This window comes from Austrofundulus limnaeus, unplaced genomic scaffold (assembly GCF_001266775.1).
Source record: "Austrofundulus limnaeus strain Quisiro unplaced genomic scaffold, Austrofundulus_limnaeus-1.0 Scaffold236, whole genome shotgun sequence".
NCBI classification, from domain to species: domain Eukaryota; kingdom Metazoa; phylum Chordata; class Actinopteri; order Cyprinodontiformes; family Rivulidae; genus Austrofundulus; species Austrofundulus limnaeus.
In genome coordinates, this window is record NW_013952638.1 from 156,317 (window position 1) to 169,931 (window position 13,615).

The following is a 13,615-nucleotide window of genomic DNA, read 5'->3' on the forward strand; positions in this document are numbered from 1 at the left end:
ACACACACACACACACACACACATATATATATATTTACTTTTATCAGAGTATTGCTAGTTTAGTCTGCAAAATAATCGCTGAATACTCAAGTTTATGCAGGTTACTTGTTCTGAGTTTCTCAGCCTGCTTTGTCAGTACATGAGGGGTTATATGGTACAGAGGATATTTCATGATAAAACAATCATAAGATGCAGTCAAGACTGACTACAGGTGCTCAGTGTGTACATAATACATAAACAGGTGTTCTTCATTACTSTCAGCAGATGTTGGCAGGTATGAAGTAGACAACCTGGTTTCTAAAGATAAAAAATATCAAATACAAAACTATTTAATTTTGTTTGTAAATGTAAATGGGTATTGAGATTTTGAAAACTGTACATGGCTCACCACCTGAAGTCTTGCTTAGAGCCTCAAATTGGCTAGAGCCAGAGCTGCCTGTATGGAGTTTACTGCATTGTTTGTTCCTTTCCAGACGTGTAAGCTGCCCATGCCACGTGCACTAAATCCCCTCCATACCATCAGAGAAGCAATTTTTTTTAAAAACTGTTTACTGATGACATGATGAGTGGTCTGTGGTAGGTTTCTATGTTGGTCTCAGTTCATTTTAAACGAGCTTTGGTCCAGAGACCTGGTATTTCTACATTGTGTTCACATATACATACACATACTTCTCTAAAATGCTTCTTTTTATGCCCTTTTGACTTTATTCACGATGAAATATTCTTCCAACTGTTTCTAATATACCACTTTCTTTTCCAGCCTTTTGTTGCTCCTGTCTGTTTTTCTGTGATGCATTGTTGCCTCAGTATCTTAAATTACCCTTTTTCCTCCTGAAAGATGTACAGCTTTTTAGTTGAACCATTAAATATATTTACTATGCTCCATTGTAGAAAAAAATCTGGGTTTGTGAGATTTACAGTCCATTAAGTCTGGTTTTARACAACATCAGAAAATGGTGTCGTATTTTGTTTTCTGATTACTTAGATAATCAAATCCACAATCAGTGAAATCAGTCACTTACCTTTTTGCTTCTGGGTTTGAGCCACCATGGCTTGATGCCTGTTTATCTCATGTTGGTTGACTGTGAAATAAATAAAAAAAAAAAAAAGAGAGAGAGAGACGGGGGTCACACCAGACCAAATCAAAAGCATGAAATATACTCAAGGGTTTTCACATTACCATAGAAATGTCGTCGATTGAAACTGGCTTGTCGTAACCTGCTGAAGAGCTCTGAAAGGTGTGTGACGACAGTTAGACCATCTGTTTTAATGTTGAAGTCAGCAATAACAAAAACAACTGTAAATACACTGTTTTTTTTAAAGCACCTATGTGAAATCGTTGTCGTGTTCTGCGACTTTCCACCCTTTGAAACCTGAACTCATTCAGGTTTGGATAAATCCCAACGTTGCTTTGATGGGGCTGAGTCTGGTCCTGATGCTGCGGGTCTCCTGCTGGACCGCTGTGGTTACTGACTGGGTTCCTGTCTGGTAGGTACTCAATATCATTTTCTGCTAGCAAAAAAGATTGAATAAAAACATGTGGCTGTTGTTATGTGTGGGTGAAAACTTCCTGCAGAGACTTTCTTTCTGACCAGATGAAGTCACATTCCCTAAAAGTGGTTAAAATGAAGAGGAAACAGAGGCCTGTTAACTCACCGTAAAACTGTCTATTATTATCTACACCTTCAGAAGAGAGAAGCAGACWGATTTAGTGACATTTAAATCTGTTAAACCACAGAACAAAACAAAAACACTCAGTTCAGATATTAATTATTAAAAATAAACCTTGACATAAAATTACCCATCTGAGATTGGTGAGCTTCTTGAGGTGGAGCACTGGCACCTGCAGAAAGACAAGTTAGTTTATAATAAATGAATTCATTATTATTATTATTATTATTATTATTATTATTATTATTATTATTATTATTATTATTATTATTATTATTATTATTATTATTATTATTTAGAGTCACCAGTGGTGGGCAGTGCTAATCCAAAAATTAGCTCCGCAGTTTCAAAAGCATTTAGCAAAACTATTTAGGTCTGCAACTTCAAAACCGCTTATGCCGTAGAAAAACTAGTGGAAACTAATTTTAAAATGCAAGTTCAATTTGACACTAGCTGACAATTCATGTACAATATGTATATTCACAACACTGCCAACTAGCAGTGTATGAACTCTTTTACAACTTAATTCTACAATCGCCGATTGCAGGGGATGTGATTTCCTGAAACAGACCTTTAGCTCCTGGTGTAAAAATTAAAAAGTTGTTGAGGATTGCTAGTTTGGCTGATTCTTTAAAAAGTTGATGAGAATAGTTCGGCTGCTTTGTCTTTTTCTTTTGTTTGTTGTAGATTTTTCATTAAAGAAGCATCAATAAAGTAATTTTAAAACTGTTTATTGGAAAACTGAAGCGATGCATTCTGGGTACATGATGGACTGACGGGAAACGAAAGCACGGGGAACAGGAAACTAGTATCTTCCATTCAAAATAAGAATTTTAAAGTTGTTCATGTTTCCATTGGATTTTAAAGTTTTCCAGTTCACCTGAAACTCATCAGACTGAAGAAGTCTCTTGGAGGAGAGATGAAACGTTTCACTAAAGAAGAAGCCATCCAGAGGACCTAGTTATTTTTTCTTTTTGATTTTTGTCCACCTGGATTAGGACATTTTCCATGTTGTTGCTCCAGTTGACCACTAGATGTCAGTCTTCACCAGCATAACATCTAAATCATTTCTGAGTCTCTAACATTGTTGGCCGATTGCTTTTGAGCTCCAACGTTTAAACTTTATTATTTTTTTTAAAAGGAACTCCAATTGTGAAGTAAAATAAAATTCGCTTATGAACTAAAAAAATTAGTAAGACCGCTAAAGCGCAAATGAAATATTTAGGTCCGCAATTAATGGATTTGCGCTTTAGCGGGCTGGTGCCCACCACTGAGAGTTACTGATCTGTCCAGTATACCAGAAAAATTCCCAATTATTCACTGTTCTACTACTTTTTGCTACTACTCTTAGCTATTTATTTAGTTACCATTCTATTATTTTTAGTTTTTAGCTACAATTTTGTTCCTTTTTTTACTATTTTACTTCTTGCAAAAAACCTAAAAAAGTCAATGTAAACAAATAATAATCAAACATTTAACAGCATTTATTTAAAGAAATCATTCTCATGAAATGTTGTGAAACTTTTGAAACAGATATTGTTAAAACTGCCTCTGGTCTTGGGCCCACTTAGACTGATTTCTCAAACTGAGGTCATTTAAAGAACTATGTGCAGCAGGTAAGATGTTAATTGTTCATAACCTTTCCACAGAAATGTTACTTTCCATACATTTATCTATATACCATGTACTAAAGCTGCCTATTCTTTAAAATTTTGTTTAAAGTGTTTATTGATCATAATGAAAGAAGAGATCATTTATTTGGGTTCAAGTAATTGTAGGCAGAAGTTGCATTTTTCAATGTATGTTTGACAAAAATGTGTGCACAGAAAAAATTGTTATTCTGAAATTATATCTCCAATATGTGTTTACCTTCAAAATTTTCACTGCCTTCAGTCTTATCCTGTTTTCTTTTGCTCCACAGGCCTGAAAAGAAGCATACAGTCGGTTAAAAATCTTATCTGTTTAGAAATAAAGCTTAAACAGGCGCAGATGCTCACCTGGACATTTCACCCAGCAGTAATAACCAACACAACCGAGCAGAATGAGGACAGCCACTCCAACACAGAAGTAAATCAGTAGCCATGCACTCTCATCTAGCGTACCTGCACAGCAAGTTGTGGTTTTAGAAAGTCGTGTTTTACAGGAAACAGTAGCTTACTGTCTGTCAGGCTTTGGAACTTTGAGGTCTGAGACCTTCAAAAGGAAGAAGCTGCATGCCTCTGCACAGGCTGCTGCTTTCTTTCAACAAAACCCAGAAACCAGAGCCACACATACGTTTATCATCAAGCAAATCCACTTGAAAACATTTATTCCTCTTTCTGCAGTGGTACGTTCCCAGATCTGAGTCTTTTAGCTCATCCATGCCGATGGAGAAGTTCCCCACTGAGGCCTGGTTTGGYAAGGCCTTGACTCGGCCGTGTTTGGGGTCGAGGAACTGAACTCGCCCGTTAGACGAGAGTCGGACCATCGGGGCTGGATTATTTAAGTGAGTCCAGGTCACCCGGTTAGCAGGGTTTATTGAAAAGTTGCATGGTAAGAGTACAGAGGAGCCAAGAGGAGCTCTGAGTGTGTTTGTTTCACAAAGAGCTTCATCAAACTGCTCACCTGAAAGGAAACATATTGAAACGAGTTTAGAACATCTATTTCACACTCAAATAGAAAATAAGTGACAAAGATAAGTTGTWAAAACAATTCACAAAACCTTGGCACTGATGTACTTATAAATATAAGCTATATTATGGTTGGTTTATCAAAAATATTTTTACTAACAGGATTTAAGAGGCAGAAACAGGTGGATTTTATTGCATTAGGTAATAAAAAGATGATTTTTGTTAAGAAAATGTTGCCAGTGATTAGTCAAAGTTTACTTTTTAATCTAATAAAATGTTTTTACTTTGAAATAACTATTTTAGYTGTTTAAAGTGAATACAACAATATCTGAAAACAAGGATGGAGTTTCCAAAAAGGCTTACCAGGGCATCAACTCAGACCCCGAAGTGATRAGTATTATCATGTTTAATGAAGGGAGGTTTACCAAACACCTAATTTAATTTATTTTGGAAGCCGATATCACTAAAAATAAGTCTATTATTGTGAACTTCTGCTTTGTTTGTTTCAATTTTTTAGTTTTAAAGTTGAATATTAGTTTTGCTYAAGGAATTTGTTATTTTATGTAAATATTTTGGTTTCATCTTTAAATGTTACCTGTAAGCTAAATGCAGCTCTTCWCTGTGTAACTAGAAACCTTTAAATTAATGGATGCAAACCTTTGTTTTTTTCTTGCAGCTCCACTTCAACACAGTTCTTCCCCTCCTTGCAGGTGTAAGACCCCAGATCAAACGTATTCAGCTCAGTGATGGAGATGGAGAAGTTCCCCACTGAGGCCTGGTTTGGAAAGACTTTCACTCGATCCTGTCTGTGCTCGAAGAACTGAACTCGCCCGTTAGATGCCAGCTTGACCACATCCCGGGTCAGGTCGTCAGCCACCTGAGCCCAGGTGACATTTGAGAGACCGGTTGTTGAAAAGATGCACGGTAAGAGCGCAGAAGAACCGAGTGAAGCCGTGATTGTGTACATTTTACAGGAATCCTTCCGAAGAGGTTGGACAGGCGTCTGCTGGCCTAAACAGGAAGAATACACAGGAAAATTCCAGAAAGAAGTTAAAGGAACATAACTGAGCCACTTCACCAACACACACACCCACGCACATGCACGCACTCACACGCACGCACGCGAAAGCTCAACAATTACACGTTCTGCTTCGGTTATTAAGAAATTTCATCTTAAAATGTTACACAGAACACTAAAAACAAGACCACAGCAACACCTCTGAAACAGAGATAGCACCGATTAATGTAAAAAAAAAAGATTCTTGTCAAAAGTTTAAYTATTTTTCTCTCTGAGGTCTTTGTCTTTAATGGTAAATCTATCAATTACACACGTGGGAAAAAAAACTGTTGAAAGAAAACCCACAATGGTCCCAGAAATAACTAGAATCTGCCAAAAGTAATACAAAATAAAAATTCTACGAAAATGAACAAATGAAAGTCAGACATTGCTTTTAAACCATGCTTCAACAGAATAAAAACAAACAAATAAATAAAATAAGACTCAAGAAACAGGCCTGGACAGAAATGATGGTACCCCTGAAAGTAATGTGACCAAAGGGATCATGTTAAATCAAGGTGTGTGTCACTAATTATCATCGCAGGTGTCTATAATCTTGTGATCAGTCAGTGGGCCTGTATACAGAGCTTCAGATACTCACTGGGCTGTTTGGTGACAMGGTGTGGACCACACTCAACATGGACCAGAGGAAGAGAAGAGTTCTCTCAGGAGATTAGAAAGAAAATTATAGACAAGCATGTTCATTTTCATAGTATTTTTTATTTATTATTACTTTTGTCCGATTCAAGTTATTTCTGTGACTGTTATGGGTTTTTCCTTCATTAAACGGCGGGTACCAACAGCTTTGTCCACATGTGTAAAAGTGAGATTACGACGGGGATGTTTTGGAGGCCCAACCATGTGAAYACAGTGTCTAACGCTCCCTGAACTGTCAGTTTTCTGTACACCTTGGTCAGGGTTGAAGAAAGCTGGTGCCTGTCTTTGGTGGTGACTGGGTGAGAGGCAGGTCCACCCAGGACAGGTCACAAGTCCATCATACGGACAGTTTAGAACAGCCAGGCAACCTGAGGAGTGACTGCTGGGGTGGTCCTCTGCGGCTGGAGACCGCCTGGTTCATGTTGGCCGTGTTGTGTTCAGCATAGATGGGTAGAGTATCCAATAGTTGTACTCAATTAAGAGTAAAAATATATATATTTTGTAAAGAGGAACTTGAGTACTGAGTAACTAATCATTTCATTTTATATAATAAAATGGTGCCAGAATGACAAAAAATGTGTTATGTGCAAATTATGTTGTTTTTAAAGACTAAAATGAAGAACATTTGATACAAAAAATAAGATAATTCCAAAATAACAAAATTCAGCAGAAGAAAAGCTTTTCCAAGTCAAACTACAAATGATCAAACTTATGAAACTAATACTTGCATCAGGTGATATTACCGTGGATAGGGAATTCCAAAGTTTTACTCAAGTAAGAGTCACAATACTGATAACAACATTATTCAAATAAAGTAAATAGTATGGTCTACTAAAACTACACCAAAAAGTATTTTCTTTTGAAAAATTACTCAAGTAAATGTAACTAGTTACCCAACTCTGGTGTTTAGACATGGTACTCTGCAGATCTTTGTTTATAACGAGGCTTTATTGAGCTCTTGTTGTCTTTCTTTCTGTCCTCTCAGACCAGTCGGCTCATCCTCCTCTGACGTTAACAAGACTTTACTTTTGTCCACACAAATGCCGTTTTCTGGATGTTTGCTCTGTTTTTGGACCATTGGGCCTCATGCAAGAACATGTTCGTATTCTTATCCTAAATTTCTCTTACTTTTGTTCGTACAAAGGGTTCGTACGAACATGTCACGTCAGATTCAACAAACTCTTCTATCTTCAGGAAAAGGGTGTAAATGAGCTGCGTAATTTACACCTGTCCTATCCAGCTGCTCGTGCACGCGAGAGGAGATTAGCATAATTACCACCCCAAAAACATCATATAAGGCTGTGTTTCCTGCCTCAGATACAAGGAAGTGTCCATTCATGAAAAATGACAGCGAAAACTAAAAAGAAGAACTTTATGAGTTCAGAGATTGAAGTCCGTCTGTCAGAGATCCAGAAAAGATCTTCCTGTGCGGGTGCCCCTTGGGGCTCTGCGCTCGGGATCCCTCTCGGGCCCTTGGACTCTGGTCTTCCCTATGTCTGCCTCGTGTCTTGGGGGTTGGGTCTTCGGTCCTCCACAGTCACTATTAAATATTCCATTGGAGAAATCTTGTATATACACGCATGTTCACAACTGCTCACAAACAGGTGTTCTGATCCGGGGGGTTCTGACTGGTCACTGAGTGTGTATARATGTCTATGTGTATATACTGACAATATTTATGAATGTAGGCATGTATGTATGTATATCTTTATATATGTATGGGTATGTGTATATTTTTATATATGCCCTCCATGTATTTATCCATTTATTTTTCAGGTGAGAGGACAGATGTTGGGTGTGTGGTCCTGTGTTTTGTTGGTGTATATTTAATATAATCCTAATCTCTATTTCAATCTTTCTATCTTTGTAATTACTTCTCTCTCTGTTTTTCTCTCTGTCTCTATTATCTCTTCACTTAAAAAAAGTCACTGATGATGAAGAAATAAATAAACTAAATAAACTGATATTTGGTTTTGTTTTCTACTGAAGTGACAAAAAAAGAGATCCAGAAAAGAAAATCTGTCATTTTTAGCAGGTCAGCTGTGGAATAAAAAGAGCTGCTAAAAGTATYAACAACTGTGTTAAATCATCTTCAGTTATTCAGAAGCCGCACCATCACACACTGAACCCCCCGCGCGCGGTCTCAAGTGGTCTCAGTTGCGGTTCTGAAATAAGCATTTTAAAATGTTTTCAAAATAAGTCTGGCACTTTGGAGAAAATCCAGGACTCGCTGGAGGGATTATGTATCCCCTCTGGTCTGGGAACATCTCGAAGCCCCCCAGGACGAGCTGGAAAGTGTCGCTGGGGAGAGCGGGGTCTCCTGCTGCCCCTGCGACCCGATCCCGGATAAGCCGGCCGGACGGACAATTTATGTTGTTATTCTAAATTATTACATTTAAAATTATAACTCTAATTCAAGCAGAATAGCCTATTGTCAACATAATTATGGAGTGTAATTTATTTTCAACTCAAAATATCTTCAAACTAATGAAATATAAAGTTATTAATGAAGAAAACCCYTCTGGATAACAGCAGACTGACTGCTCGTAAAATATACGACAGGTCTGGACCACTCGTAAATTTTGTTCGTATCTGAAAAAAATCTTAGAATATGAAAACATTGGTGAATGCCACAAATTCTCCTAAATCACTCGTACGCACAACTTAAGAACAAATCTGTGCGTACGAACGGTTCTTGCACGAGGCCCGTTTCTAAATTTTAGATAGTGGTTGTGTAAAAACCSCAGTACATCAGCAGTTTCTGAAATGCCATCAACCACACCAATGTCCTTTATGTTCCGAGTTTGAACTTCAGCAAGTCGTCTTCACCACGTCTGCATGTCCTAAGGCTTTGAGTTGCTGTTGTGTGATTGGCTGATTTGTGTTAGCTGGCAGCTGAACATCTGGAGCTAATTATGTGGCTGATAAGTGTTTAAATGTTTGAGGAAATATAAACCATAAATCATTATAGATCATTTCGGTCAGAATTATATCAGCAATTTCCACTGTAAATAATGTTTTTTTTAATGGGAATCTCCTATTTGCCTATTCACACCATGTCTTGTTAGAAATTTGATCATAATAAATTGTTAAACCATTAGATTAGTACTTTTTCTATTGTCAGACAATAAGTTCAGTAAACTAAGAAATCTAGCCAAAATAAACAAAGTAAACTCAAACTATAGAAACACAACGCACACACAATAATTGAGTTAAACAGATGTCTTTTTTTCTCTCAGCAGTTCATATTTTTACACTTTAATTTATTTAAAGTACTTACCATTTGACGAAACACAAATGAGCAACGGGACTAAAAAGAAAACCCACATGTCGACGTTCATCGTCAGTCTTTCAGTGTGAACAGCAACAAGGTGAGCCTATTTAACCTCCGAGCATCATGGGACAAAACCACACGACCACCACACTTTCTTCACTTGTTTATGTAATAATCCCAGCTGACTCTCGCTTTGGACGAAAGCTTAAAATCTTTAAAGACTGGAATTTTTTAATATGTTTTAGACTGAATATCGATCAAGTCAAACTTTATCATCACAGGAGTCAAACGTTATGATTTAAAGTTAGAGAATCAAGTTAACGAGGCCCGAACAACGCACTCCCACCACTTCCTGTTGAAGCTCGCTGACATTTCCTGAGCGAGGGACCTTGAAAAGAGAGAGAGAGAGGTATGTAAATGTAACCAGCTCTTCAGGTAAAATATATAAGAATGACCTATGACTTTATCAATCCATCACGGCCCTCTGTAACTTTTTAAAATAACACGCTCTGTTAGGCAATCTGACAGATTAAAAGAATAAAGGCTATATTTTATAAAGTGTTTGAACAAACTGATAAGAAAAGTATTTAAAAATGAAATATGGCTTCTTAAATTACATTTTTTTTTGTAAAATTCAAGCAGGAGATGAAATCATTTCAGCACAGCCCACGTTTCCTTCAGCCCACTCTGTCYTGGTTGTTTGTTACAAACGCTGAAGCACACTGATGCATTCAGAGGTTTCATATGATGAAACTGTCCCTCAAACTGTGTGAAAACAAACCTCTGTAGAAGTTTATTATTGCTAGGCTGTAAGAACTGGTTTATTTCAACAATGTGTTGAAATGTTTCAGTATTTATTTTCTGTCAGATACTATTTTTTAATGTAACACAGCACCAGCTGTGAATGCAATTCTGAATTTCCATTTGCGGTGGCAAACTGAGGAGATAAAAATAGACACTAGGCTACTAAAATAATCTTACTCGCTGTAATGGAATTTTACTCAGCTACAAGAAAAGGCAGCAGAAGTAATTTCACTAAAAATGTACTGAGAGTAAAATATATGTTACTTTTTTAATACTCAAGTAAAGACAAGTACACAAAAATATTACTCAGTCATAGGTAAGTGCAAATCGTTTTTTCCTCCTCTGCTCATGAAACCACATAAATCTCATGAATCACTGCAGTTTTGTGTTTCTGCATCCTCACGTTTCCTGATCCTATAAGTTTTTAGAGCGTCTTTAGTTTTCAGTTTCAGTGGGTGTTGAATTTTTTTAACAGCAATTAAAAAGAAAAGAGGAAATTAAAAACAAATATTTCTCCACCAGAAGACTCCTTCTGAATGCTGCCTTAGTGTTTACAGATGTTTCAGATACTACATTAAGTCAGGATCTGTGTTTTGTTTTAGTTATTTAGTTCCTTAAGTTMATTTTCTAGATTTTTCCTTTCTTTGGTTGTTTTCTCTGATTCCGTTTCATGTCAGTGTTTCTCTCTCCTGTTCCTTGTTGTCCCTCCCCAGGTGTTGTCATTTCTCACTGATTAGTTTCCCTTTGAATTATGTGTCTTGTCTCTTGTTTCTCATCTTTGTGTTGAGTTTTCTATTGTCATTCATGTTTGCTTCTAGCCTGGCCCTTGCCATCCTACGCAGCTCCACTCAATTCTAGTTTCCCTTCACTGCTCCATCTGGCATTTCTCCCATTGACAAGGATTTTGCTGGCAGATTTTTAGCCGAACCAATCAGAGAACAGAAGGTCGATTTTCTGCGCAGTGTCTGCTTGTAGTTWATTTTAKCTGGGCCAATCAGAGAACAGAAGGCGGAGTTTTGAATGACGTCGATGTTCTGCACAGTCTCTGCTAGTTAGTTTAACATACGGCAGTGGAGGAAGTGAATGAAGCCAGTCCGTGTTGATAAGGCTTCRAAATTAAAWTAAATTTGTCTGWCAAAGCAGCAGCTCTCATTTACAGTCGTCTCGTTCGGCTCGGTATATTTCTCCTCTCAGTAGGGTTGTTTACAGCACACGCAATTTCCGGTTAGCTTCTTAGCTTAGCCTCCTTCACAGCGATATACGTCGCAGCCAACTGATCCAATCATTTTAAACTTCAGCAGAGGCCACGCCTCCAGCAAGAATCGCTTCTCTATAGCCGAGAGTCCAGACCCTCGATCCAATCATTTTAAACTTCAGCAGAGGCCACGCCTCCTGCAAGAATCACTTCTCTATGCATCAAGTCCAGACCCTTTTGAGTTCTGTAAGAACTTCTTGCTGCCATAGCAGCTTGAATTTTTTGACGTTAAAAGTTTCTTTGAGTCCCAAGTTCAAGTCGACTTCACCAAATGTGAGACTTTAACCATATTAATGATGTTAAAAAATCAGTTTGAGATGATGAAAACTTGACTTATTAATTTAAATGTGAAAAGACGAGTCACGTATGAACATTTTCCGCAAATTTTAATTATTTAATTGTGTTYATAATTCTTACAGTTGCAGACCAAAGACAACATAAGCCACTTGAGCAAAATCTCTCACACACAAAAAATAGTCATAATTAACAATTATCAAAACCTGTAGGTCATATGTTGTCAGAAATAAAAACTKTTTTGTCACAAACAGGTATTCACCATTTTTATCAAGAAACACCAGTTTGTTTCTGAAACCTTTATCCTGTTGAGTCGTTTTAAGCTGAGATTACTTTTTTTGTCATCTAACCTCATTTTACACAAAAACTATTTGCTTTAATAATCCAGAACAAGTTCATAAATCAACCAGGCAGTGAAACAACCCCAAATCATGAAATTTCRACCACCATGACTCGCTGATATTTTAAGGTTTTTACTTGGGCCTTAGTGTGAGCCAAACAATAAAAAATAAGCAAATACATGAGACAGGTTACTTGAATGTATTCTCTCTTTTTTTTTTTGACTTTTTTAGTTTATGCAACAAATCCAAAATTTAGCATTTATTTCTACTATGTCAGTAAGAGCACAGCTCAGAACATGAACTCATTTTGAAAATGTTATGGACTAATTATCTGTGTCACATGATCAATGTTAATCTGTTTGTCCAGACAACAGGACTCGGCAACGGACTGACCTCTCTTGTTTGATAAGAAACTCTTTGAGCTGGGAGCCCTGTGATAGGCTGGAGAGTTCATGAGGCGATCTGTGATTGGTTATAAGCATGTCATATGATGTTATCATGGTGTATATTATTGGCTGTGTCCGCTGACGTGTCAGCGACAAGTTGACAGGGCTTCCTGATTGAGTCCTGTTTGTTTGTTGCTCAGAATTAAATCATTTATTTATGACTATACAWGCAGACTTTTCTGGCATTYTTCCGARGTGTTTCTGCTTTCATACCACGACAAAAACAAAACTACAGTTTTTTTAAATAGCAATACAGTAAAGTTAGCTTTTTAAAGGAGACATATGCTTTTAAATTCTTCTTTTTCACATTTAAATCATTCAGTTTGGGTCTACAGAAAGTAGAAGTACAATCCTTTGGTCTGAATTCCTCCTTACTGTAACTCCACAAGCCCCCCTTTCACCTTTTTTTCTCAGATCAACTTGTTTTGAGGCTGTCTCTTTAAATCCAAACAATGCTCATCATACGCCACCTCCTCCAGCTTCCAGAGCAGTCCTTTCCAGTTTGATAGAGGAGTTTATGACTATAAAGGCACAAAACATTTTTTTACTAATTAATTAAAACTATGGAACCAGAACCAGAACATGAATAAATTGCGCAACAGAACTATTCAACTGTAACAGATGTCAACATGGGAAAACTTGTCCATCCAGCCTCACATGTTGGAGCCAGAGGAGAATGAAGACCACTAAATTGTAGTTGGTAAGACTCTACTATTTGCCAATTTTGTCACAAACAATTATAATAATATAAATATATATTTGCAGCACCAGGGGAGACTAAATTCAAACTTTCTGCACTTCTAGAGATTCCAAGCGCAAAACAAAATGCATTTAATAGCTAAAAACGTGGATTTTGCCTGATGTGTCCCTTTTAAATGTGGGCTAAATGCAAAAACAATGTGTTCAAATGTTTAGCGTGAGTGACTTGCACATCTTAGAAAGCACAGTGAATACAGACAAGGTGATGTGTTTTCTGAGGGGGAGGTCACGATGCTGCAGTTAGAAGATTYAATCTAAGCTGGAGACCTTTGTGTGTAGAGGTGCAGCAACACTAAAAAATATTTAACAAAATTATTTGGAACAACTAATGTATAATCTTAGATGGAACCAGAACCAGAATAAATAAAGGAGAGTTATTCAACCATCCTCTGTGGGCGTGGGCCGGAAGAGGGGATTTCTGTCTGGGCCGCCAATCAAAAATAAATAA

General features: G+C 37.2%; 1 protein-coding gene across 1 annotated transcript in view; it reads right to left on the reverse strand.

Moving 5' to 3' along the window:
• LOC106525632 (uncharacterized) overlaps positions 1–9,308 on the reverse strand; it is a 10,147-nt gene extending 839 nt beyond the window's left edge. The window contains exons 1-9 of the mRNA XM_014019929.1: positions 9,275–9,308; positions 4,938–5,291; positions 3,669–3,773; positions 3,541–3,594; positions 1,802–1,843; positions 1,657–1,683; positions 1,327–1,509; positions 1,181–1,231; positions 1,023–1,082 (exon numbers count right to left, since the gene is read on the reverse strand). Coding sequence (XP_013875383.1) covers positions 1,023–1,082; positions 1,181–1,231; positions 1,327–1,509; positions 1,657–1,683; positions 1,802–1,843; positions 3,541–3,594; positions 3,669–3,773; positions 4,938–5,247 — 832 coding nt within the window. The 5' untranslated portion in view covers positions 5,248–5,291; positions 9,275–9,308. The remainder of the gene's footprint in view (positions 1–1,022; positions 1,083–1,180; positions 1,232–1,326; positions 1,510–1,656; positions 1,684–1,801; positions 1,844–3,540; positions 3,595–3,668; positions 3,774–4,937; positions 5,292–9,274) is intronic.
• Positions 9,309–13,615: the final 4,307 nt, after the last annotated feature.